This window comes from Protopterus annectens, chromosome 7.part0, assembly GCF_019279795.1.
Source record: "Protopterus annectens isolate FY-2018-M chromosome 7.part0, PAN1.0, whole genome shotgun sequence".
In the NCBI taxonomy this organism is placed as follows: Eukaryota; Metazoa; Chordata; order Ceratodontiformes; family Protopteridae; genus Protopterus; species Protopterus annectens.
In genome coordinates, this window is record NC_056739.1 from 606,582,622 (window position 1) to 606,607,081 (window position 24,460).

At 46.1% G+C, this 24,460-nt stretch overlaps 1 protein-coding gene across 3 annotated transcripts in view; it reads right to left on the minus strand.

Moving 5' to 3' along the window:
* Window positions 1–24,460, minus strand: part of CLK3 (CDC like kinase 3) — a 1,797,083-nt gene that overhangs the window by 1,159,099 nt on the left and 613,524 nt on the right. For all 3 annotated transcript variants that reach the window (XM_044077203.1, XM_044077202.1, XM_044077201.1), the window contains 2 exons: window positions 15,920–16,014; window positions 15,677–15,806 (listed from right to left, as the gene is read on the minus strand). In XM_044077203.1, the coding sequence (XP_043933138.1) occupies window positions 15,677–15,806; window positions 15,920–16,014 (225 nt within the window). The remainder of the gene's footprint in view (window positions 1–15,676; window positions 15,807–15,919; window positions 16,015–24,460) is intronic.

Consider the following 24,460-nt stretch of genomic DNA (forward strand, 5'->3'; position numbering starts at 1 on the left):
AATGGAGTATCCTCTCACAGTCATTGGCTGGAGTGGCTTAGGAACAGTTCGTTGACCACTTTAGGCATGAAGGGTTGGGGGGGGGGGGGTCTGCTTGGCAGGGGTTCCTGTCCTTATAGAGACACCATTTGGAGAATCTTTCCCATTTTGATAAGGATTTCCCAATAGGTTTTCTGGCCTTCCTCAGGACTAAAAGCATTCTCTGAATAGTGATGTTTGAAAGGGATTAGACGTTTATCACCCAGAGTGTTAAGCCAAACATCTGCTGGTGAGGATGAATTAGAGTTCCCTTTTGTTGTGTGAGAAGATCCACCTTGTGGAGTAACTTGTGGTGATTGCCCCTTGCCTAATGACAGTAAGGGGAACCAGTGCTGCCTTGGCCAGTAGGGAGTCATCAGCAAGATTTTTGGTTTGTCCTTCCTGAATTTCAGGATGACTTTTTGAATGAGGGGGAAGGGTGGGAAAGTGTATAGAAACCACCCCCTTCCATGGAATGCTGCAGGCATCTAACCTCCAGGCAAGTGGAGAGTGGTCCTTGGTGCAGAATTCTTTCAAGTGTCTGTTCCCACCGGTGGACAATGTCTAGAAAGGTATCCCTGCTCAACATCCACTCGTGCTGTAGAGAGGATGTTCTGCTGAGAATATCTGCTTGTTTGCTGCCCTGAGGGGGGATACATGTTGCCTGCAGGGTTAAGCTATGCCATGAGGCGAGGTCCCAAATTTGTAATGTTATCCAGCATATGAGGTAGGCACTTGTCCCTCCCTCTTTGTTGAGATACTACATGACTGTGGTGTCTGTGAATATCTGAAAAGGCCCAGTTGAAGGATAGGAAGGAAGGCTTTCAGGGCTAGAACTGCAGTCATTTTCCTCACATTGATGTTTCTTTTGGAGGGTAGGACTCCAGGCCTCCTGTACCATGAAAGCTTTCATGGTAGCCCACCACCCTAGGTCTGATGCATCTGTATGCATATGTTGGGTTGGGGAGGGTGGTTGTAGTGGAATGCTCTGTTTCAGGATCTACCACCTTAGTTCTGTTTTGAGGCAGGGCAGGAGGGTATTTTATTGCTCGAGGGGACGTTGTTGTGACCACACTTAACAGGTACCACTGGAGCTTTTGCATGTGCATTCTGACTAGGGGCAGCATCGGGATAGCGGCTGCCATGAGTCTCTGGATCTGCAGGAATTGTCTTGCAGATATCTGATGAACCTGTAGTACATTTTGGAAGTGAGTGGAGAGTGACAGAACTTTTTCCTGAGAGGAAAGCCCACAAGGTCTGCTCTGAACTTGCAGCCTAGAAAGATCTTGTCCTGCTGTGGGATTAAGGATGACTTTAGGAGGTTGAGGGTGAATCCCAAGCTGTGAAATAGGGAAGTGGTGAACCTCAGATGATTATGGAGGGTGTCCTCTGTTTCTGCTGGTGAGGATGTCGTCCAGGTAGGGGTACATGGACACCTCTGGTTTTGCAGACAGCTATACCTGGGCCTAGGCATTTTGTAAATACCCTGGGTGCAGTACACAAACCAAAGGGCAAAGCTGTAAATTGAAAAAATCTGATCTGATGAAGCACAACTTGTGTGAAAGTTCTTATCCTGTGTACTCTGTGAATTAAAAGTTTTATACTTTCACAGCCTTGGTGGATGCCTGGTTTGTTTGCAGCATTTATTGTATTTACTGGGTAACATTTGGCTTCCTTGGACACATTTTCTTCTTTCTACATCAGAAGCTGGCAGGATGCCTGATGGCAGAGAGGCACAGGAAGTAGGCTCGGAAGCCTTGGCCTTTTTCTGTGGTGGTTCCGTTGGAGCTGCCAATTTGGGATCCATCCTGAGCGCAAGTTTTTTGAGCCTCTGGTTTTCCATGTACAAGTTAAGGGTGGCCAGACTGTTACGGGGGGTCTTTGGTACAAAAGATTGACAAATGGAGCAAGCGTTATGTTCTCCTGGCCAAGACAAAAAAACGCAGTGGTCGTGTGCATCTGGCGCCTGCATCAGCATTTACCCTTCTTAGCTGACATCTGCAACTACGGCAAACCAAGCTCAAGCAAATAAAGGCAAAAATCCTCAATGGGGTACTTAGCTTTTGAAGTCTTAAGAGTACAGGAGCGAAGTGATCGATGTGACGTCGACTGAAAAGTTCTGAGGTCTGTGTGTGCTAACATCACATTTAAGGTCCCTGGCTTATAGCCCTACGAGCGACATCCCACGCACCTACAGCAGCCAGGCTTAAGCTTTTGTACAGGAGCAGATGTTCTGGTCACCTGAGGTGGGGAGTCCCACACTAAGAATACAGGGAAAAAGTGAACCAAGTCATTTAGTGGTGCACTGAACTTAGCACTAAATGTTGAGAAAACTAAGGAAAATCAATTTAAGAAAAAGCCACACACCCCTATCATCAATGGTGCCTCAGTAGAAAGAGTAAATATTTAGTCACCAAATTCCTAGGGGGTACATATCTCGCAAGACCTAAGTTGGGGAAGAAACACTTTCTCTTTATAAGGTAGAAAGTGCAGTTGTGTACACTTACCATAAATGTAGATGTTCAAGTATATTCACTGTTGCAGTCATCACATTTGGGTTATCTGCTTGCAGAAGCCCTCAGTCAGCCTGATTAACAGAGTCTTGGGTCATGCGTTGGCTGCTGTCTCTTCTTCCGTGAAGTCAGGTCGTCAGGGGTAAAAAAACATGCAGCCGACGTCAGTTTTTCATGCTCCAGATGTCAGGTGCCTCCCAATGGGAAGCAATTAAATCTATAAATATACAAGGTTATACCTCGAACAAAGCAAATACACCAAAAAGCTTCTAAGCATAGTAAAGGAGAACAGAGGTATAGCCAAACTAAGTCAGGGGGCTGGAGGAAGGGTACTCAGGACTGCAACAGTGAATACACTAACATCTACATTTATGGCAAGTGTACACAACTGCACTATGTTCTTCGTGTTTCACTGTTGCAGTCATCACATTTGGGTAGATTCCCAAAGCTAAGGATGGGAGGAGGAATTTAGATACCATTAGGACCAGCTATAAGGCCCTGCAAGACTACAGTGGCAGCGCCAGCTCTGGACTTAGAGAAAATTGGCAAATGGTAATGCTTGGTGAAAGTATGTACAGAACTCCAGGTAGCAGCTTCTAGGATGTCCCTGGTAGGGACGCCTCTGAGAAAGGCTGTAGAGGTAGATGCAGCCCTGGTCGAGAGGGGTCTGATCCCCTGTGGGATAGGTTTTCCATGGTGCTTATAGCAGAAATGAATGCAATGGCCCATCCACTTAGAAATGGTTTGCTTTGAAATAGCCTTCCCCTCTGTCCTTGCAGCAAATGCCACCAGCAGTTCAGATTTCCTTTGAGGTTTAGCCCTGTCCAAGTAGAATCAAAAGTTGTCTGTGCACAAGTAAGGAGTGTAGTATCTGTTCCCCTTTGTTCTGTGGATTAGGAAAGAATGTTGGCAAATGGACTGATTAAGAGCTACACTGGATACCACCTTGGGCATGGAGGGGGGATTGGTCCTGAGGGACACCCTGTCCATATGAAAGATGATGAAAGGTTCCACTGCCATAAGAACCTGTAATTCAGATACCCTTCTAGCTGAAGTGATTGCTAAAAGGAAAGCAGTTTTCCAAGAAAGGAATTTTAAACCTGCAGTAGCAGCTGGCTCGAAAGGAGGAAGGGTGAGTTTCTCCAATACAAAGTTAAGGTCCCAGGCTGGAGTTGGAGCTTTCCTGGGTGGTCTTAAATTTTTTGGCCCCGCTGAGGAACTGCTTAAGCAGTGGGAGAGAAAAGAGGGGAGGTTCGGTGTTATGAGATGAAATGGCTGAGGCATGAATTTTTGAGGAAAAAGACAGGCCCTTCTGAAGCATCTCAGTAAAGTAATGTAAAATCTGAGGTAAATTGGGCACTGCTGTGCTCATCCCTTGAGATTGGTTCCAGGCACAGAATCTTTCATTTTTCAACACAAGATTTTCTAGTACTAGGCCTCCTTGCCTCTAAAATGACATCCATCACTGGTTTACTGAGGGATGTGTAAAGGAGAGCTTAGATAATTAGCCAGGATGCTACGTAGTGTTTGAAGCTGAGGGTGCAGAATCTGGTTCTCCTGCTGAGACAGCAGGGTAGGAGTCTGAGGCAGGTGCCATGGGGCCAACAGTGACACTGCGCAGGAGGGGTGTACCAGTGTTGGCGTGGCCAGGCTGGTGCAATCAAAATCATCCTTGGTTTGTCTTGTTTGATCTTTAGTAGTACTTTGGAGAGTAGAGGAAAAGGAGGAAAGGCATAAACTGAGCATCCACTTTCCAAGCTTGTCTGTGGGGAGTCCTTGCACACAATTTTTCCATTGGATAGGTTTGGGGGGAGGCAAAGGTCTATATCTGGGCTCCCCCCACTTGCTTGTCAACATATTGAAAATCCTTGGTTCCAGTTTCCACTTGTGTGGATCCATGAGGGTTCTGCTTAGTCCATCTGCCAGTATATTTAGTTTGCCTGGCAGGAATTGAGCTTGTAGATGTACTTGGTAGCTCAAGGCTGTGTTCCACAATGCCATGGCTAGTCTGCAGAGGGGGTAAGAATGTGTACCCCCCTGCTTATGTACCACATAACGGTGGTGTTGTTGGTCTTTACCATTAATTGTCCTGGAAGAATGTGGTCCTTGAAGGCTCAGAGCATTCTGTACAGCTAACATTTCATTATGATTGATGTGAAGGTGCATTTGAATTGGGCTCCATTTGCCCTGAATGCACTTCCCTGCCAGGTGCACCCCCCCCCCCCCATGCATAGTCTGATGAGTCTGTTAGGGTTTGGGCAGCAGGGGGTAGTGCGAATTGTAGTCCCTTGTTTTGGTGGCAGGCCTCTGCCCAAAGGAACTGTAGGCGTAGACAAGGAATGATAGGAATTATTGCTTCTAGATCCTGAGAATGTTGACATCATAGGCATTTTAGATACCATTGTAGCTTCCTCATATGCAGTCTGGTATATAAAATTAGAAGAAACCAGTAGGCCATGAACCCCAAAGCTTGTAGTATTTGCATTGCAGATAGCAGGGTTTTTGACACAACTTATCTGAAAGTAGGATGTCAAGTGAATTTGTTTCTCTGGCGTGAGGAAAGCCACCTGGGAAGTTGTATTCAAGCTTGCTCCCAGGAATATAATTTGACAGGGTACCAGGTGTGATTTCTTTTCGCTTATGGTGTACCCCAGACAAGTTAGCACCCTCTGTACAAAAGCCAGATGATTCAAAAGTATGTCCTGGTTTTCTGCCTGAATTAGATAATCGTCCAGGTATTGGTATATTTGAATATTTCTTTCCCTGCAAAATGCAATGACTGGAGTTGGGCACTGTGAGTATCCTGAGTGCAGTAGATAAGCCAAAGGGCAGTGCAGAGAACTGATAGTGCGTGTAGCTGCTTTGAAGCATAGGTAACTTCTGCAAGATTCCCTGATTGGGATGTGCAGGTATGCATCCTTTAAATTTGGTGTTGCCAACCACGTATCTTTGCTTAGCATAGGAAGCAAGTGAAGAGTCAGCATCTTGAATTTTGGAATCTCAAAAAAGGTGTTTAGAGTAGGCAGGTCCAGGATACGATGCCATAAATTGTCTTTTCTGGGTACCAGGAAAAATCTCGAGTAGAAACCTTGTCCCTTTTTCTCTTCTGGTACCAACTGAATAGCCCCTATGCTTGAGAGAGAGTGTACTTGCTTTTGGGCCTCTGCCCACTGCTTTGGAGGTAGATCCGGCCAACCGCTTGGAGTTGGTGACATGTGGAAGTGAAATCTGTATCCTTGGGACACTAAAACCCATTTGTCCTGGGTAATTGGTCCCCAAGTTCTTTGCATGAAGTGCAATCTTTCCCCCCAAAGGGGCAGTCAGTTGAGAAGTGCTTGGAAGTTTTAAAAAGAAGGCATTGAGACAGTTTATCATAGGGGGGAGTTTTATTACTCCCAAATTTGGAAGTGGAGGCCCCCCACTGCTTAGTCCCGTGCGTCCCCTGGGACTAAAGCCTGGGTGCTTTGCTGGAGCTGGGTTTGGACTGAGAAAGTCTGGAAGAGGCAGGAAAGGACCAATTCTTAGAAGGCCAATGCTTACTAAATCTTGGAGGTTGTACTTGCAAAAAGTCTAACAGTTTTCATAGATTTAGTTTTTTTCCTCCATCTTTTTAAGAACTTCTTCTGCCTTGTTGCCAAACAGGTGGCCCTGATTTAAGGGAGCATCCAGTAATTTCGCTTTAACATGCTCTGGCAAGAATTGCTCCTTAAGCCAAGCATGCCCTCCAAGTACAGACCCAGTTACCGCAGTCCTGCAAGATGCCTCTAGTGAATCAAACCCACATTGTAATGTATGTTTACCAACGTGTTCAGCAGAATGCAAAAACTCCTGTAAATCCTTATTTTCAGCACAATCAGGAGTCAATATTTTCTGTTTAAACAATCCAATAATATGCAGCTGATACTTTTAACATATGAAACTGGCAATTCAAGGCCCTAAAAGCCAAAGTTGCAGAAGTGTGTACCTTCTTACCCCATCTATCCAGCACCTTGGAGTCTCTATCAGAGGGGGTAGGATTTTTGGCAGTAGTAGCTTTAATGCCCTTGGGCCCTGTGAAATTTTAGGATCCGCAGTAGGATTTCTGAAAAGGAACTTGTGAGTCAGGAACCCTGTAATATCAGGTTTTCTGGAAGCATGAGGTACAGAGTAAGGGGCCATGCTAAATTCTGAAAAGGCATCAACAATGTCCAGTACAGGAGGTACAGGAGGTATAGCTAAAGGCCTATGCTGGAGCAGGAGCAAGAAATCCCTAAGCCTCTTTTTAGAATCAGAGAAATCCTGACTTTCCCAACGAAAAAGCTCCCTGAGAGTATGCAAGGTTTCACGGAGAGAAATCCTCTGGGGGGAAGCAGAGGAAGTAGAGTCCTCCGCATCAGAATCCTCATAGGTAGATGAGGGTAAATTCTGGTCATCAGAGGAAACAGAAATTTCAGAATCCTTGTCAGTACTCAGTCCTAGGTCTCAGAGGGGGAAGGTTGGCTTCCCTTGATTAAAGTAATAAGGTCTTCAGTCATCTTATTTATTCTTTAGGCATAGAGGCCTGACCATGCAGTCTGGCCATCAGTTTTCTAGGCATGGTTTGAGCTTTAGGCCTTGAAGATGGAGCCGGTTTAATATGCAAGTCAGTAGGCCCTGAATACACCCTCAGAAGCCGGTGCCTGTACAGCGGCTCCAGACCCATCCAAGGTAGAGACATCTGCAGTTTCCACAGTTGAAGCATCTCGGGACATACCGGACTCAGAATGGGTCTCAGTAGAGGCCTGCGAATCTGAAGTAGTGGGTATCAGGGGCTGCAAAAGCATCTCACTGAGTACTTGCGAACTGGGCAGCCTGTCTTTATCTTTGCATTTCTTCGGAATGTCGGTAGGCTTAACGAAGACATATCAGGACAATTGAACCGAGCACCAAAAAATTTAGAAGTGCAAATACACCGACGACAGATTGTTTTGTGCCTTATTTAAACCACGAACTGACAGCAAGGTATGTCGTGGTCAGGGCCTAGGCAAGGAATATAGTACGAATGAAAATCTTTATGAGGTATTTGCTTTCCACAAGAAATGCAATTTACTTTTACTGACATCGGTTTAGAGCAAGAAAAATTTCCTCAACGGGGTACTTCACTTTTAGTTGAAGACTTCGGTTCTGAAACTCGAAAACGAAAATTTCAGGAGTCTGCCGACCAGCACTTGCGAACTCTTCTGCTTCAGGCAGCGCATGGCAAGAAAGACTGATGTAATGACGTTTGGCTGCACGTTTTATACCACTGACGACCTGACATCATGGAAGAAGAGACAGCAACCGATACAGGACCCGAGACTTTGTTAATCAGACCGACTGAGGGCTACCTGCAAGCAGATAACCCAAATGTAATGACTGCAACAGTGAAACATGAAGAACATCTTAAAAGAACCCGGCTAAGGGGAGAGGTGTAATTAGGATTAAAGTTCTGATAACCACACACCTCCCATCACAGCATTTCACAGTTCAGTCTCACTGCCATCTGTTTTGCTACAGTAATGTAACAAAACGCAGGACTGTTTACATCTGACATAATACCTACCACACTGAACAGTGATGTAATGGAGGCAAAACCTGATTAGTGCTGCACACAAAAAGTAATACCCTCATCTGCTAGCAATACCAACTTATCACTTAAATGACAGCAACACCACCAGTGTTCCGATTCCTGTACTAATGACTTACTCTCCTGAAAATAGTTGTTTTACCATAACATTCCATCTGTGTTCTAGATCTTCACTCAATACTGATAAGACTTCAGTTCCGTCCTCAGAACCGACATGGCCATTTCCAAGCTCACCCTAGCCAAAAACTCTCAGCTAAGACCTACACATAATGCCCCTCTCAGTCTCTCTAGATAGAGTTTGCCCGCCCCTATTATTATAGAGATATAAGAGAAACAGTAAGAGGCTCTGTGAGAAAATACCATAACCAGGAGTTCCTAAAGTCCACCAGGAGTCCAGGCAGGGGGAAGGAGGACACGAACTAAATGAATGAATAAAGATCTACAACATAAATGGAATGTTATGGTAAGACAACTTCTTTATCTGATGATGTAAATCTTTATTCCTTACCGAAAGGACAGAATCCCCAGCTACTCGAGTCCCGGGTGGCCCTAAGGAAGGATATTCCTGAGCACCATGGAACCAAAATATGCTCGTCCTCTGGAGGCCAAATCCAATTTGTAATGAGTGAAAGGTATGAGGTCTTGCCCAAGTGGCTGCTGCACAGATTATCAGCCACAGAGGCTCTGGAATGAAAAGCCACAGAAGTAGCCATCAATCTAGTAGAATGAGCCTTTATTCTGGAAGGTAAGGATAACTTATTCTGATGGTAGATAAAGGTAATGACATTCCAAAGCCAGGAGACAGGTTTGCCCAATTTGGGTCCCGCAAAGGCCACAATTTATCTATTTTCCTGAAAGATTTAGTCTGTCAAAATAACAAAGCTGCCTATGAACATCAAGGGTGTGCAAAAGATACTCCCCTCTGTTTGAATCCTGAGGGAAGAAAACCGGCAGGTCAACATTGGTTAATGGTAAAAACAGAAATGACCTTGGGCAAGAAGGGTCAGTATGAAGGGACACTATCCCTGTGGAAGTTCAAGGTCTCTTGACACTCCAAGGCCTGCAACTCAGATACTCTTCTCGCTAAGAAGTGCTACTAGAAGTAGTCTTCCATGATAAAAATTTTATATCAAGAGTCAAAAGGCTCGAAAGGAGGGCTTGTTAACTGAAGTACCAAGGTCAAGTCACAGGGTTCTATGGGGGCTTGACAGGTGGTTTAACGTGCAATACTCCTTTCAAAAAAAGGGGTTGCACAGACTGTATGACAGAAAAGAATTATTAAATCCATTATGAAATTTGGGGTAGCTGCTAAATGCACAGTGAGTGTCGATGCTGAAGCTCCTGCATGTAGAAGAGTCATCAGCTATTGTAGGATCTTTTGAATAGGCACAGAGAAAGGGTCTATGTTCTAATCTTTGGCCCAAGTAGAGAACCTAGTCCATTTACTAGAATAAATTTTCCTGGTGGAAGGCTTGTGTGAAGCCAGAAGAATCTCACGAACAGGAGACGAGATATCAGGCAGCCTAGCAATCATTGGAAGTGGAGGAACTAAGCTGTGAGCTTGAGGGTGTGGAGACTGGGGCGACTCAATCCCAGAGGATGAGACAGCAGATCTTGAGATTGATCTAGGAACCACGAGCTGTGAATCAGATGAGGCCAGAGGAAAGGAAACTAGACTTGACTGGGCCAATAAGGGGCAATGAGAATCACCTTGCTTCTTAGCCTTGGAGCTTTCTGGAAGAATTTTGGGATGAGGGGAAGGCATTCAATACACCCGGGGGCCAATCATGCATTATTATTCCCTGAGGGGGGTGGAGGTCAGGGTAAAGTAGCTTCCGCATTTCTGGTTTAAAGGGGAAGCAAACAGATCGCAGCAAGGCCTGCCCCAGCGGCAGAATATCTGATCCGCTATTACAGGATTGAGGGACCACTCATGAGGCATCTGGATGTTGCTGCTTAGATTGTCCGCAATAAGGTTGGAACTCCCGGGAATGTACTATAAGAAAGCGGTTGGAAGTTATCGCCCAGTGCCAAATCCTCATGGCTTCCCGACACAGGGGGGTAAGACCTAGTTTCACCTTCCTTGCTGATATACCAGATGACTGACATGTTGTCTGATTGAACTGCAATGGTCCCAGAAGGGAGGGATGTATGGAACGCTTGCAACACTAACTGCCCTCATTTCCAGGACATCTATGTGCAAATTGGCCTCCATGGCAGTTTTTCCCTGGAAATGCCCCCCACCCCCATCCCACCCTAGCAGAAAAGCAACTGTGGTCACCGTGGTTCTTGGCTGGGGGATAGAATGGTCAACACCAAAGATTTGATTCTGGCTTCATCCACCAAAGCATTTCTTTCTTGCAAAGGTTTGCAAGACGTATCATGTGGTTGAATGGGTGAGTTAAGACAGACCATTGTGAAGAAAGGAGCCACTGTATTGTCATGTGCAACCTCACCAGTGGTACTAGGGTAATGGAGGCTGCCATGGAGCCTATGAGTTGTAGTACAAGGTGTGCTGGTAACAGGTCTGTAGAAGAAGGGCTTGGATTTGGTGTCTTATTTTCAAAAGCCTGTGAGGAGGGAGGGAAGCTTGACAGGATGTTTTGTCGAACACCACTCCAATGAATTCCAGTGTTTTTGTTGGGAACATTTGAGATTTGTGCTTGTTCATCGTAATCCCCAAGCAGAGAGCGAGGCCTTGAGTGTAAGAGGCTATAGGTTAGAAGATTCCTTGTCAAGGCAGTAAGGAGACAATCTTCTAGATACGGAAATTCCTGGAATCCTTGCAGTCGAAGATGAGCTACTACAACTGCCATAAATTTAAACACTCGGGGGGGGGGGGGGGGGCTGTCGAGACACCGAATGGCAGTGCCCTGAACTGGTAGTGATCGTCTCCAAGCCAGAAGTCTCCGGGAGTGCTGATCCACATTTATGTGGTAATAAGCGTCCTGGAGGTCTACAGAGCACATCCAGTTGCCCTTCCCTAGAAAGGGGAGAATGGACTGCACAGTGACCAGCCAGAAGTTTTCAGGTTTGATAAATTTGTTCAACAGACTGAGATCCAGGAATGGTCTCCAGTCCCGTGTTTTTTGGCACTAAAAAGAACCTAGAGTAAATCCCAGATACTCTCTGGTTTGGTGGGACTGGTTGGATGACTTTTTCTTAGCAGGTTTTCTATTTCTAAGGTCATCGGGTATTCATTTGATGGGTCTGGGAGATGGATCGAATGGCATCTGGTAGCCTCTGGAGATTATTCTCTGCACCCAAACATCGGTAGTAGTAAGTTGCCAGGCTGGTAGGTGCAGAGAAAACGACCCGGACTGCTTCCAGAGGAAAGCAATTGGGCCACTGCTCAGGAGTACTAGTAGGGTCGTCCGGAGAAGGAATCTCCACTGCCATGGTTACACGGACCCCCTCTACCCCGAAAGGGGAGTCTTCCAGATGAGTTGCCCCCTCTACCCCAGGGGGATTGCTCACAAGCGTCACAAAAAGAACTTTGAAATTTCTTGAAGCACAAATTTCCTCCTTTCTGGTTCCTGGAGTAGGAACTCTGGTGGTGGTGGGGGGGGGGGGGGGATTTGGTGGAAAAATGTATGCCCACAGCAGACAAGGTCTTTCAGTCTCTCACTTCGTACTAGTGTTTAGTACTTTGGGGTCCAAAAAGTGAAGATTTGTCAACCATTGCACGTTGACTAAAGATTTAAAGGAGTCTGAAATCACACAAACGCATCCAAGCAGGACGTCTCATGGCAATGCCTAATGCGGCAATTTGAGCTGCCCCCTTGGTGATGTGAGATATCAAATGCATCGAGGAGTTACAAATGGATTCAAGGGTAGCTAGCTGCGAGGCAACAGTGTCATGCACCTCATCAGGCAGTACCCCCGCCAAAAAGGAAGACATTTCAGAGATTAGGTGTCTTTGAAGGCAAGCGAAGTGTGCAAGATAGTTCAGTGACCGAATGGCAAAGGTCGCCGAAGTATAGGTCCGCTTCCCTAGTCTGTCCATGGGCCGAGACTCCGTGTTCGGAGGATGGACAGTGGAACGATCTTCTGCCAATTCCTCTTGATGGCCGCCGCCACGAGCATAGAATCAACTGCCTAGACCAGCTGGGCTAGCCTTTGGGTGTGGACAGAATTGTCAGGCCTTCGGGGGACAGGTTCTACGTTGTCCGGGGCCTTCCAAGCATGCTGCACGATCAGCTTAAGCTCATCCGCAGGTGGGGTCTCCCAGAAAGTAGACGGCTGGGCACGGAAGGCCTGCAAGAACACAGATTCATCAGAAGGGTTAGAAAACTTAGTCTCCCCGCTGCTTGAGGATTTCGAGAAGGTCTCCAAATAAGATGCCATCTGGGGAGACGGTGGGGACCCTTCTCCCTCATCGCAATGTGTCCTCAGTGAGAGGTTCCTCAGGGGAATCAAGGTGATTCCTCTTGCACAGTTTCTTCTGGGGTGGCTCCCCAGTGGGATCTTCGGAGGACTCTGGAGAAAAGGTTCCCTTCAAAGGGAGGTCTTGCGGCTCCCGTGCCCGGGATCCCAAAGTAGGGGGTTGGGACAGCTGCATGCTAAAGGGGGTTCTGGTATCGATGTCATTGGTGATGACTGTAAGCCTGTGGAGCCAAGGACCCTCTCCATCACCTGGAAAGCAGGACCACCCAAGGAGGGATGGAGCCCAGAACAGAGGACAACCTCGGAACACAGGTCACACCTGCCCTGAGGAGCCCGCCTCCCGATGAGGAGTTCCGAGAGGACTGGAAGCCGTCTAAGCTGTGGACATACACGGCAACAGCAAAAAATAGGCGCCGGACTAGGTACCAAGGTGCAGACAGTCCAAACACTGCTCCGAGTGTGTACCGGCTCCAACGGAGCCGATGCAGCAAGGGAGGTCTGTGACTACAGGGAAAACTCCGCAGTCGGAACACAGAGTACGCAATGGGGTGGTCACTGGTACAGAGCTCGCCGGTGCCTGGGTACAGTCCGGAGGAGGATAAACTGGAGAGTATGCTGTGGTTTCCGAGCCAAAGGGGATAGAAGGTCTAGCCAAGGTGGGCAATCCCCTAGCTGCCAGAAGCTGGTCCACAACCCGCACTACATCTTGTTCAGAAAGGCTCCTGGTGGATATATAGGTGGCTGTTGAAGGAGAATCCAGTCTTTCAAGAAAGGAGCTAAACCAGTGCCCCGAAAAAGGGTCGCACATTGGAGAGTATCTGGTTCTCGGAAGATGTTCAACCTTAGGAACAGAGGTCAGTCTGTGGAGCCGAATAAGCTACCAGCACCGTGGACAGGGATGGTGCCGAAGCAGGTATGGTCATTAAAGCCAGTGTCAGAACCAAGGACGGCACCGAAGCCGATGGTGCCAAAGCTGGAACCGAAATACAAGTCAAGAGACTGCACCGAGGGGGAAGGCACAGTTCTTAGTGCCAAAGAGGTCTGCACTGATGGGTGCTGGAGAAGCTCGGTGTCGACTTGTTTCCATAACTGTCGGGGATGCAGGGACCAAGTGACTGTTTGTTTTTCCTTGTGTTTATTGGTCTCAGGAGGTGGTGAGACCTCTGAAAAAGGAGTTTTGACTAAACCTTTCAAAATTAACTTGTTTTTGTGCTCTGGTAGAGTGCGATTGCTAAAACTAGAGCAGATGTCACAAAAGCAGTATTTACATGGTCCACGCCCAAACAGTAAACGCAGCAAGCGTGGCCGTCCAAGTTGGGCATTTTCACCCACACTTGTCGCACTGTTTAAACCCCAACTTAACTTTGTCTAACACAGTACTGACAAAAAGCTATCTTGGTAAGGAGGGCCTACCAAAAGCAGGAGAGGGGGACAATACCAACGATGGTAAAGGTTCAACTACCAAAGGCAAAGGGTAGGAAATAGTAACAGGTTACAGGCGATAGGAAAAAAAGGCTAAACTGACTAAAAACAACAGTTTTGAGAGAAAACTACACAAAAAACACAAATTTCCACTTAACTTTGAGAGAGTGGCTAAGCATGTCTGACGAAGAATGCGGCAAACGAGATCTGGAGAGACAGAGGGGCATTATGGGTAGGTCTGAGTTTTTGGCTGGCGCAAAGTTGGAAACGGGCGTGTCTGTTCCGAGGACGGAACCAAAGTCCTAGCAGTAAGGAATGAATAAAGATTTACATCAGATTGGCAGCTTACTAACCCCCCTTAAGGGGTGGCCAATCCCAACCCACCAGAGTTAATTGATTTTCTAGTCAATCACTACCTGGCAATGAAACCCTGCTTTACACCAAGAGCTAATGAATTCAGTTTAAAGACCAGCCTCTTAACACCTTCGTTATTTTCTTCAACAAACATTTTCCTTGCAGTTTTACGTACAATTCATCCATTGAGAATACACAGGAAAGCTTTAAATGACAAAAATCAGCTTTTATTCCATATTGCATTTAGCGTCTTAGCTACTGACTTCAAATGAGTAAAGACAACAAAGACAATATAAAATCACCTGACAAAATCACTCAACCAATACAATCATTCTGCATTTAAACTACTCTAAGTGCATCAGATTTCAAAAATAAATTGTTACCCACTTCAAAAAATACTCTCCCTTCGTTAAAACTAGCTCTAAAAACAGTAAATTTAAAATCTTGTATTTTTACCTTGACGTTACTCCCCTCACCCCAAGTATAAACTACTAAATGACTTTCCCACCTTCTACTCCCATCACCAAAAAGTTCTTGCATTCCCACTGTAAAACTTCCCTGGTCTCACCTATATAAAACAAACTGCAAGAAATTTTTAGAACATATCACTCCCTCTGAAATATAAGTGTATTTGTTGCTTTAAAAGCTGCCTGTGATTTTATAGGTAGAGTGGTGTCACGTGATACACGTATTTTACTTAAATTTTTGTGTTCTTTAGAAATGTTTTTACTCACTAAAGACAATGGCCAAGGCACAAAGTGCAATATGGAATAAATGAAATTTAAAGTACTTACTTTGTGGTCTTTTATTAAAAACGCAGGAATACACCAGAAGACATTACATCCCAGTATCATTTAGCTGCACACCATCAACTTTATCACTGTCATGCAGGTTTCTTAACTGACCAGCATCCAGCCTACTTAGCCAAGGTTAAAGCCTAACCTCAACATATGCTGGTTTATATTAAACTTGGTCAGAGTTTACTAATAAAACAGGACATATTTCTCTCTCTCAATGCATCACACCCAAGCTAGAACTGGAATGCAACATCACTTCAACAAATCAGCTCTGGTCAAAACAAGGTACCCCCTCTACAGCTCAGTGCTTGCTTCCTTATCAGCAAGGTACATTACTCTACCCCATCAATAACCAAATAGAGTAATGTAGTCCTTCACACACCTTTCTTAAACTCTTATCCAAAAGTGTGGAATCCGTGTTCCTTCAGTCCTCTGGGACCATTTGATTCCACCAAAAGGGTAGATAATGTTGCCAGAAATGTCACTACTTTGCAACATCTACTTCAAATGCTCATCAATTACACATTTCTGGTTTTATGCATTAATGCAATGCTTGTAAGGCAGGGTGCAGAAAGGCAGAGACACACTGGTTTACAACGCACCTAAAATCACCTCTGGCGGTCTATAGTGGCGGGTCGCAACTATCGTGGTGTGATGTTCATAGTCGAAGGTTGCACTTCCAAAATCAATTACTCTGATACTGGAATCCTTTAGCAGCTTCTCATTACACTTCTGAAGAAATAAGAATTTAAAAACTGAAGTGGATTTCAACACTTACAGCTTTCATAAAAAAGTTTTACATTCATATGAATTTTTCTATTACAGAAATCTAAAACCAGGCTTACCTTGTCAACGTTGTACATCATATCAAAATCAGAGTTCACAAACAAAATATTTTCAGGTTTCAGATCAGTATGAGTCAAGTGGCTGTCATGTAAAACTGGAAAACAAACCAGAAATGTCAGTTACAACTTAAAGCACTCCAGGGCACATTTCTGTATTTAACTCAAGCAGTAATGCAAACTAACTGAAGCATTTGGAAAGCAATCTATGATGCTCTGGTTGTACATACTCACCAATGCACCCAGTCACTGGTCTTAACAGTGACTTCCCCAGCATGCACAGATGTGTATCCTTCTACCCTTGACTGCACTATTCCAATACTATTCTGATAAAAGCAATACCAATTACATATTAAAGGACAGGTAACTGAAAACACTATCAAATTCTAAGGAAACACAAGCTAAATTAGACTTCAGAGGAAAAGCAATTAAAAACTTATGCTCACATGCAGACCTAAATATTAGCAGTTGTCTAGGAATTCCACAAATGAAGGCTTGGAATGCATAAGGTTAACAATAGGGTAGAAAAGGACTAACTTAGGCTAAATGGTGCATCACTTTGTGCTGAAGTCAGTCCCACAAGCTAAACTGCTTAATACTGCACAGAAACCTAGCACATTTTGCTAATTATGTGCTGGTCTAAGCAACTAACTTGAATGCACACACTCAAATCCTGACATGATTCTATGTAGGAGATGGATCAAATGTTACTTTACAGTTCAACACTATGTACTGCACTAAAACACGGCACATTTAGTCACTACCAGTTTCTTATTCAGACTAAGAACACGGTACTCCAGCATTTTATACAAGCAGTTACCCCCCTTACCTGTACTAAACATTTTTCTGGTGAATGTTTACCGTATAAATACAGCTTTGGCAGAGTTCCACCACAAGCTGTGGCCAAACAGTCTAGTTTCAATAATTTAAATTGATTAGGTAATTTAAATTGATTAGGTATGCAATTTATGAGTGATACTTACCATAATGAAGCATCTCAGAGAAGGACTTTGCAGATGCTTACGACAGGACCCAACGTTTTTCCCCAGCAGCCTTTCCTCAAGCGCTGCTCTGTGAATCCCCAGTAATGCAGTTCATGAACAAAACTAATGGGGTGTCAAGTGTCTTGCAGTTCTATTCTGTAGACAACCCAGACACACAAAACAAACATTCAAATCTTTCATCACATCCCCTCCCCCAACTCGATGACCATCTGATCAGCTCCTACAGATAGATCAATTCCTTAGTATGTCACAACACAGCCAAGGTTTTTTTTTCTCATTAAGCCTAGCCTTAAATCTTTTCCACTTGCTTAAATAAGTAATTATAGTGGAAGACTTACAAGAAGCAAGGAGGATGTCACGTACTGGTAAAGAAAGATCATTCTGCCTGGCAATCAAGGGAATTGGAGTAGCCAAGCTGTGAGCTTCAGGCTGTTCAAGTTGGGATGAATCAGGTTCTGTGGATGTGAGATCAACTCCGGGGTTGGATGGAGAATCCATGGTCGATCTAATAGGTGAGGCCAAAGGAAGGGGAACCAAATCTGACGAGGCCAATATGGTGCTATGAGGATCACCTTGCTCTTCAACAGACAGGCTTTCTTCAGAAACTGGGGAATGAGGAGAAAAGGTGGGAATGCATAAAGAAGACCCGAGGGCCAATCAGGGACTAGAGCGTCCCTGGGTGACTGTCCCGGAGGGGGAATCAGGGCGAAGTAGTTGCTGCATTTGTAGTTGGTCGGGGATGCAGAGAGGTCGCAGCAAGGACGGCCCCAGCGGTGGAAGATTTCCACCGCTATCAAGGGATTCAGGGACCACTCGAGGTTGTAGAATGCACCTGCAGAGTGTCTGCTATCACATTGGAACTCCCGGGAATGTGCGTTGCTAGATGAAAACGGTTGGTAGCCATCGCCCATTGCCATATCCTCATGGGCTATCGACAAAGGTTCATAGGTAGGTACTAGGCTATTGGCCCCAAGGCCTATACAAGCCTAGCCAAAAATGTACCCTGGCTTTCGCCACCCAAGAAAATTATTTTCCTGTGCCCATGTCAAGCAGAACCACAGAAGTGATCCCCAGGGTGAATTTCCTATTACCCATCCAATCATCAAGATTTTTCTTGGAGTGCTAACGAGGAGCTCCGTTTGACAGATAGGTAGTCTGTTCGAGTATGGGAAGACTCTGGGACAGGAATCTATCCCTCCAGCATGTTCTGTTTATTGTGGTGACAAGGTTTAGGTCCCTAGAGCGTGTAGCTCGGAGGGATTCGGATTTCTTTAACTGGAGCATGTCCAACAGCTCTGGGTTTGACATAGCTTTGTATGCTAGGCAGAGATCGCCTCTGAATAGGCGATATGCGACGGAGTAAAGCTGGAGTTTGAGACTCTGTGCAAGGTATCTGTTTGAGGCCAGTAATCCTCTTTGTGAGGTATTTTTGCGGCCTTTCCAGTTGTTGTAGATGTCTTGTGAGGTACATACCAAAAGGGGCGCTGTACTCTACAATGGGTCTAATGAGTGATGAGTAGAGGGGAACAATGACCTCTTTCTGGATGAGAAACCTTTTGTGCTGAGGTGTGCCACATAGGATTTCCTGACCACTTTGGCGATGTGATTATCAAAGGAGAGACTACTGTCCACCTGTGTCCCAAGGTCTCACCACACTTTCGGTGTTAAGTAGACTACCACCTATGTGGTAGTTCATGGGTACAGAACTTTTACCAAAGGGGATGACAATGCACTTTTTGGCATTGAGCTTGAGACCTGAGCTTGAGACCATGTCTGACACCAGGCATCTGTCTCAGTGAGGCCCTTTTGTAGGATGTCCACATAGTTAGGAGTTTCAATTATGGCTCCTAGTTTGCAGTCATCTGCAAATTTAGTTAGCCAAAGACCTTCTGTGTTAGCCTGTACTTCAGAGAAGTACATACCAAACAGGAGAGGACCCAGGACTGAATCCTGTGGTACTCCACTTGTCACTGGTCTGAAGTCTGATTTGGAGTCTGCTACTTTCACAGCGTGGGTTCTTTCAGTAAGCCAGTTGGCAACCCATCTTGTGACATATGGATCTATACCTAGTTTACTGAGTTTATCTATAATTCCAGAGGGGGGGATGGTGTTGAATGCCTTGGCGAGATCTAGACAGGTTGTGTGAACCACCTTACCCTCATCTATGGCTTTGGTGACTACTTCAAAGAAGTCCAGGTTTAGGAGACATGATCTGCCTTTTACAAACCCAAAATGTGTGGGGTCCAGGGTTTGGAGATCTCCAATGTCTGTTTATGAGTTCCATGACAATACGTTCCATGGCCTTGCAGACGAGGCTAGTCAGGCTAATGGGGCGGCAGTTTCCAGGGTCTGTTGTGCCCCCCCACCCGTTGTGGAGTGGGATAACTGTCGCGGTGCGCCATTCAATGGGCATAAAGCCTGAAGTGAGGCTATGATTGAACATGGTACTTAAGTGGGGTGCCAGTTCATTCTGTAGTTCATGCAGAAGGCAGCCTGGTATGCTGTCAGGTCCCATGGATGCTGTGTTCTTGGCTTTGGAGAGTGAAGTTTTTACCTGTGCAGCCGTGATTACAGGAACATTGCATTCTTCCGGTATAAAGATGGGCCCTTTAGGGGGTGAGAGGGAGGTAAAGTTAGCACTGAACCTATCTGCCAGGATGTTGGCAATTATCAGTTGGTTCTGTATATTTAGTGTCATTGTGCTGTAACTTAGAGCAGACCTGAGTGTTACCATTGAGATTTTTGACAGCTATAGAATGCTTTGTGGTTGCCTTTAGAATCAGTGGCAATTTTGTTTTCATAACTAGCTTTGGAGGATTTTATGAGGGATCTCAGCTTCTTACTGAGGCTGACCAGGGAGTTCCTCCAATCGTGGGATTTTACTCTGTTGCAACAGTTTTTTTTCTTCTGTTGTAGAGTTCTGTTTATGGCAGAAGACCACCAGATTGGCTTCCTTTTTTTGGAGGATAGCATCTTGGCTCTGTTAGGGATAGCACGATCCATGCACTCGTGTAAGTGCTTATAAAGTGCATTTGTGTAGGATTCAGTCGTACCTCTATTGCCCATCTGCATGGGTGTCATGAAGTTTGCCACTTCTGTCTTAAGAAGCGTGAAGTTGGCTTTGGATAAATTTTTTACGGTTGTTTTCCTAATGGGGGGTGGGAGCGGGATGTGGAAGTCTAGGGTGATTAGTTTGTTGTCGGATCTGACCAACGAGGAGCTGACCTCTGGTGTGGAACACTAGTCACCCATGTTGGTGATGACCAGGTCTAGGATATTGCTGCCTCTGGTGGGGGTGTGGATAAGTTGATCCAACGCGTTGGAATTGATTTCCAGAAAACGTTGAGCAAAAGAGTTGGTACATGAGTAGTTTTCCCAGTTAATGGTAGGGTAGTTGAAATCACCCATTATTAGTGTTGGGTTGTACCTTATTTTCCAGTGCATCAAGAAGAGAGTGGGAATCCTGGGGCATGGTGGGGGGTCTGAAGGGAGTAAGATTTGGTTCCACCTTGCTTGTTGATGTACCAGACCACTGCCATATTGTCTGATTGAATCACAATCGTCCCAGACAGCAGGAGATGAAATGCTTGCAACGCCAGAAGCACCATCCTCAGCTCTAGAACATTTATATGCAGCTGAGCCTCCAGTTCGAACCAAGTGCCTTGGACTGTCTGTCCCTGACATAGCCCCCACACACACACCATCAGAGGGGCATCTGTGGTCACTGTGGCCTTGGGTTGCTGGGGGGAGAAGGGGCGAGACCATTGTGACATTGTGTCATCCACCAATTTAAATCCTGTTTGCAGCTGTGGGTTACTCTATTCCTGGCTGAAAGAGGATGCTGAAAAGGATACCACTGGGTGAGCAGTAGCCATTGTAGAAGCCTCATATGAAACCTGGCCAGGAGGACAATGGTGATGCAGGCTGCCATGGAACTTAACAGCTGTAGGACAGAGTGAGCTGTGGATTTCTCCCTTGAAAGGATTGGAATCAGTTGCTTTATCCTTAAAATTCTGTGCTCTGGAATGGAAGCTCTGCAGTTCTGTGTCCAAAATAACCCCTATGAATTCTGTCGACTGAGATGGGGTGAGATTGGATTTTTGCCAGTTTATGGTTATGCCTAGCCTTTGTGCAGCGAGGAGAGAGCATGCCAGGGCTTCTTCCAGTAGATGTCTGGTGGGGGCGGAAATGAGCCAGCCGTCTAATTATGGAAACACCTGGAATCCTTGAAGTCGCAAGTGAGCTGTGACTACCACCATGCACTTTGTGAACACTCTGGGGGCTGCAGAGAGTCCGAAGGGCAGTACTCTGAACTGGTAGTGACTGGCTTCTACACGGAAGCCCAGAAATCTTCTTGATGGCCTGTCCACTTATGTGGTAGTACGCATCTTGAAGATCTATAGAGCACATCCAATCGTCTTTTTCCAAAAGCGGGAGGACAGACTGTATTGGGACTATCTGGAATTTTTGTACACTCACAAATTTGTTCAACACACTGAGATCCAAAATTGGTCTCCAGTCCCAGGTTTTCTTTGGCACCAAAAATAGTAGAGTAGAATCCGGATCCTATCTGGTCTGGAGGGACTATTTGGATGACTCTTTCTTAGCAGCTTTTCTATCTCTAGTACTGCTTCTTTCCTTTGACTGGGTGGAACGTCAGGGAAGGTTTTTCGAAGGGACAGGACAAATATTGAAGGGGATATGATAACCTCTGGTTATGATCCTTTGTACCAAAGAATCGGTGGTGATGGTTAGCCAGGCAGAAGGGTACAAGGAGAAACTACCCCCAACCACCTCTTCAGGAGCGCTGGCAGGATTGGCCAGGGAAAGAGTCCCTAGAACCCTAGTTATGCTGACCCCCTCTGCCCCAAAAGGAGAGTCTTCCCTGCGAGTTTCCCCCTCTGCCTCTAGGGAAGAACTCTGCCTATGCGTCAAGGAAAGGACCCTGAGATTTCTTGAACCATATCTTCCCACTCTCTTGGTTTCGGGAGAAAGCATGTTGAGGGGAAGAATAAACTGACACATAAGGCAGAAAGGGTCTTACCGTCCTGTTCACATCTGGCCAGTGTGCTTTTAACTTTGGGTCCAAACAATGAAGAGGCCTCAATGGGAGTGTTAAGAAAGGAAGCCTTAAAGGGTTCCACGAAATTGCACAAGTGCATCCAGGCGTGTTGTCGTAAGACCACAGCTGAACCCGCTGCTCCTTCTGATGCGTGAGATATTAGTCGCATAGAGGAGTTAGATACTGACTCAATGATGAGAGGCCACTTTGTCGCGGACCTCAGACACGGCACCAGCGAAGGTTTCAGAGAGCTCTGAAATCAAATCCCTTTGAAGCCTGGTAAAATGTGCCATATAATTCAGGGACCTGATAGTAAAGGTTGCTTATGCAAAGGTGTGCTTCCCTATCCTGTCCAGGGCCTCATTGTTAGGCGGATGGACAGTCTGGCTTTCTTTGTCAGATCCTTTTTAGTTGTGGCTGCCACAACCAAAGCATCCACAGGAAGACCCTTTGACCAATGGGGATCTATAGCAGGAGGGGACAAAATCTTATCTGGCCTCCGGGAAATAGCTTTGATGGCGTCAGGTGCCTTCCATGCACGCTGCATAAGCCGGACAAGTTCATTGGCAGGTGGAGTAAACCAGGAGGTAGGGGGCCGGGTGAGAAAAGCCTGCAGGAACACAGACTCCTCAGAGGTCGGATTAGAGGACTGCCAGTCACCTCTCTGTTTAAGGATTTCGAGGAGATCACCGAAGGATACCTCAGAGGGTGACCGATGGGGATCCTTCCTCCTCAAAGTCTGTCTTTTCAGTGAGGGGACTCCTCAATGGAGTCCATGTGCTTCCTCTTACACAAACGTTTCCAGTGGACTTCCTCAGCGGGAGAAGCTGGGGAAGACAGCGGAAAAGGGGTTTCCTGTGGGAATATGTCCTGAGACCCTTGCACCCAGTGTCCGCTAGGTGCAACTTGTGAAACCAGTGTACCAGAGGAGGGTGGGGGGATAGACAGTCCAGCATCGCCAGCAGTAGCGAAAGCCTTCTCCATCAGTTGGAAGGCTGGTCCACCTGAAGAGGAGTGAATGTCCAGGACAGGGGCCACCCCTCCAAGTGGCTCAGCCTGCCGACCCGGAGTCCCCGGATGGCTGTGGAGCAGCAAATTATGCTAGTCACAACCTACATCCTGGGTCATAGCAAAACTTTCCTGCCATGAAGGCAAGTGCGGTTCCTTAGTGAGATCCATAAAGGGAACCGCAGAGAGAGAAGACTGTGCTATATCCATGGACTTCAAAGGCAATGAAGGAGGAGAATAAGAAGGGGTCTTTGGAGATGGATGATCACCTCCCAAAGAAGGATAGGTCCTGGGGGGTGGGGGGGGGATACCTCTGGCCAGGAGAACTTGATTCACAAGACACAACAGTGTTCGGAAAAGCTTCTAGTGGTCCTCACGGAGACTGAGGGAGAAACAGGCCTGTCCACAGAAGAGGCAAACTCTGTACCTACCTCACCAGTCTGCACAGAGAACAATGGTGCCAAGACACTGGACTATGGGTGTCTGCACCAAAGTAATCGGTGCTGAAGTGGTTGTCTGTACCGAAGCTGGAACTGACAAAATTGGAGCCAACAATAGAGGTGTCTGTTCTGAGTAAGATGTCGGAGCAGACTTGTTCAAGGTCTGCACTGACTGAGCGGTCGGTGCCGATACAGTAGTAGCAATAGTCTGAACAGAGGAGCCCCTCGGTGCAGATACAGTGAAGGCTGCAGGAGAAGACTGAGCCGAGATCACTAATGGAGCCGAACGCCTGGGTGCCGAGAGTTTAGGCACCAAAAGCCCTGGGGCTGACTGAGTGAGCTCCGGAGAGGAAACTTTATCCTTTTTAGGTTTTGGTTGGTGGGAATCCCCAGCTGGGGACGAAGGCAAAGACTGAGCCTTAGTTAGGAGCATCCAAAATTTTCTTTTGGGCTCTAGGAGGGGTTGAGGCCTCCGACCCAGAAATAGCCTCTGAAAAGGGAGATTTGAGAAGCCCTTCAGCAACAACTTGTTTTTCCTTTTTAACAAGGTTCTGTTAGAAAAATTTTCACAGATAGTACAGGGCGGGTCAACAGACAAATGGGACGTCCCCAAACAATAAACGCACAAAGTGTGCGTCAGAAGTAGGTAATTTGTGTCCACAACCAGAACACAGTTTAAAACCCGGACTACCTTTCTTATCTACGATAGAAAAAGGGACATAAAAGAAAGGGTTCCAGCAATGGTACAAGAGAATACCTGAAGGTATGAAAAAAGGGAAGGATTACCAACGATGGTAAGGGGAGAAATACCTCACGGTAGAAAAGTAGAGAAAAGAGAAGAAAAACTCAAGAAATTCTGGTCGCTAGATGCGACAGGGTAAGAGACAACGAAATAGAAACTTTTCTGATAACTATTCTGACCACAAATAACTATACGTAGCTCAAGAGAAGCAGCTTGACACAAACGAATGGCAACGCGGCAAACAAAATCTGAGGTATCAGGGAGAGGGGGATTATGGGCAAGAGTTTA